The 1,825-nt window shown below is 51.2% G+C and overlaps 1 protein-coding gene across 1 annotated transcript; it reads left to right on the forward strand.

Moving 5' to 3' along the window:
* Positions 1-224: 224 nt before the first annotated feature.
* On the forward strand, positions 225-1,670 carry MAM_08449 (uncharacterized protein; the record flags this gene model as incomplete). Its single annotated transcript, XM_040827246.1, has 1 exon — positions 225-1,670. The coding sequence occupies one exon, from the start codon at positions 225-227 to the stop codon at positions 1,668-1,670; it is 1,446 nt and encodes a 481-aa protein (XP_040674757.1).
* Positions 1,671-1,825: the final 155 nt, after the last annotated feature.

A 1,825-nucleotide genomic window follows, 5' to 3' on the forward strand; every position in this document is an offset into this window, starting at 1 on the left:
CAGGTATGGATGAACCCGGATTGATGATTGATTGATTGATGAATTGTGCCTTACTGTACTCGGTTGCGGCCGCTTTTCTCAGCAGCCCTCCGATTCTCCGAAAGTTTTGGGATTTTGCCAAGCTACGGGGCTATCCGCACCTACAAGCTGGCGGAACTGATCCTCAGCTGTATTGAGAACCGTCGCCACTACAGAAGCACCCTCTGCAACAGTTCCATGACACCATGGGAAGAGGCCCTGAAACTCCAGCTTGGAAGCGTCATTGCGCCATTGCATACGCTTTTGATCTGTCAATGCCTCAAGTCGAAATCGCGAGACGATTAAACCTGACAAGATCGACTGTGCATAATCTCGTCCGAGCCGCAAGAGCTCGCAGTCCAACTTCAGATCTGGCGGATTTACAAGCGGCGGTCAGTGTTCAGCCACGTAGTGGCAGACCAAGGAGGGCTGATCCTGGCGATGAGGTATCTCTCACTGTCCGAAGAGGTGTTCGAGAACACCCATACCAGGCGATGGACAACGCAGCCAACCGTTTTCTCAGGGAACGCCAGGTACTCGGCGAGATCGACCAGAACATTCGACCACTGGGAGTTCAGCAGGTGTATAACATCTTGCAAGACTCTGAGCAGTGTGCTGCTGACCCAGAGGACCAAAGGGTATACACGCGGCACCGTGTGTACAGACGCAACGAGCTCAGCGCTGCCAACATTGCAAAACGTCAGGCATATCTCTTTGAGGTCGAACAGCTGGAGCAGGCAGAGGCAATTATCATATGTTGTGACGAGAAGGCCTATCACTTTGGCGGCACGCCCGACCGGCATGTGACTTTACCAATAAACACGAGCTCGTACCAAAGTTGTGCACCGACACGTTTCAAACTCGAACAATGGGCTGCTGCTTGTGGTGACGACTGTTCTGTGAAGAGACCCTGGACTGTCTGGGAGCTTCGGGACCAAACTTCCGAGGAGCTGCAGAAGCAGCTGGATGAGTGTAATGCGCAAGCGAGGAGAATCACCGATGAACAGCGTGCCAATGCCAGAGTCCATGGCACGCCCGAACACCAGTACCTTGTTTGGATGAACACACAGGTCAAGATTAAACGTCTATGGATGCGTGCCAACGCCAACGACAGCGGCGGCCCCAAGGAATGGACTGTCGAACGTCTCTTTCCTTACCAGAGCCATGATATAAAGGAAGGGACCAAGAAGCTCAATTTTGTGTGGTATGCCTTCGAAGTGTACAGGAAGCTCTTGTTTCCTTATTATCGCGAGATATGTAGACGCAACCCAGGCAGGAGAGTGGTGATACAAGAGGATAATCATGGACCGCATCTGAAAGCCAGACAGCTATTGCAGCCCGAGATTCAACAGCAAGGTATCGTGTTTGTAAACCATCCCGGTAATTCGCCAGATTTGGCACCAATAGAGGGTCTTCAGGGTGAACATGAAAGGAAGCTTGCAGGTTTCATCTATGAGGTTAGGGACGCACAAGCCTCTACTGTGCGAAGGGCAAAAGACCTCTTGAGAATCACCTGGCAAAGCAAGGATTTTGATGAGACAGTGAGAGGCAAGGTTTGCAGAGCGGTTTATGTAGAATTGGCCAAGAGGTGTAAGATGGCAGGAGGCGGCAACCATTTCAGGGACGACGTCTACATCCATGTGGACGCGTAGTAGAAGTGCAAAGCTTTGTCGTCAATGTATCTTCCTGTCTTTCGCTCCATCGACTTCTCATGTTTCAAAACCTGTGAGAATCAATTTGAGCTTGGCAATCCCAAAACTTTCGGAGAATCGGAGGGCTATGCCCAGTGGAAGAGAGCTTGGCAGAC

Source organism: Metarhizium album, assembly GCF_000804445.1.
Source record: "Metarhizium album ARSEF 1941 chromosome Unknown scaffold_81, whole genome shotgun sequence".
Classification (NCBI taxonomy): domain Eukaryota; kingdom Fungi; phylum Ascomycota; class Sordariomycetes; order Hypocreales; family Clavicipitaceae; genus Metarhizium; species Metarhizium album.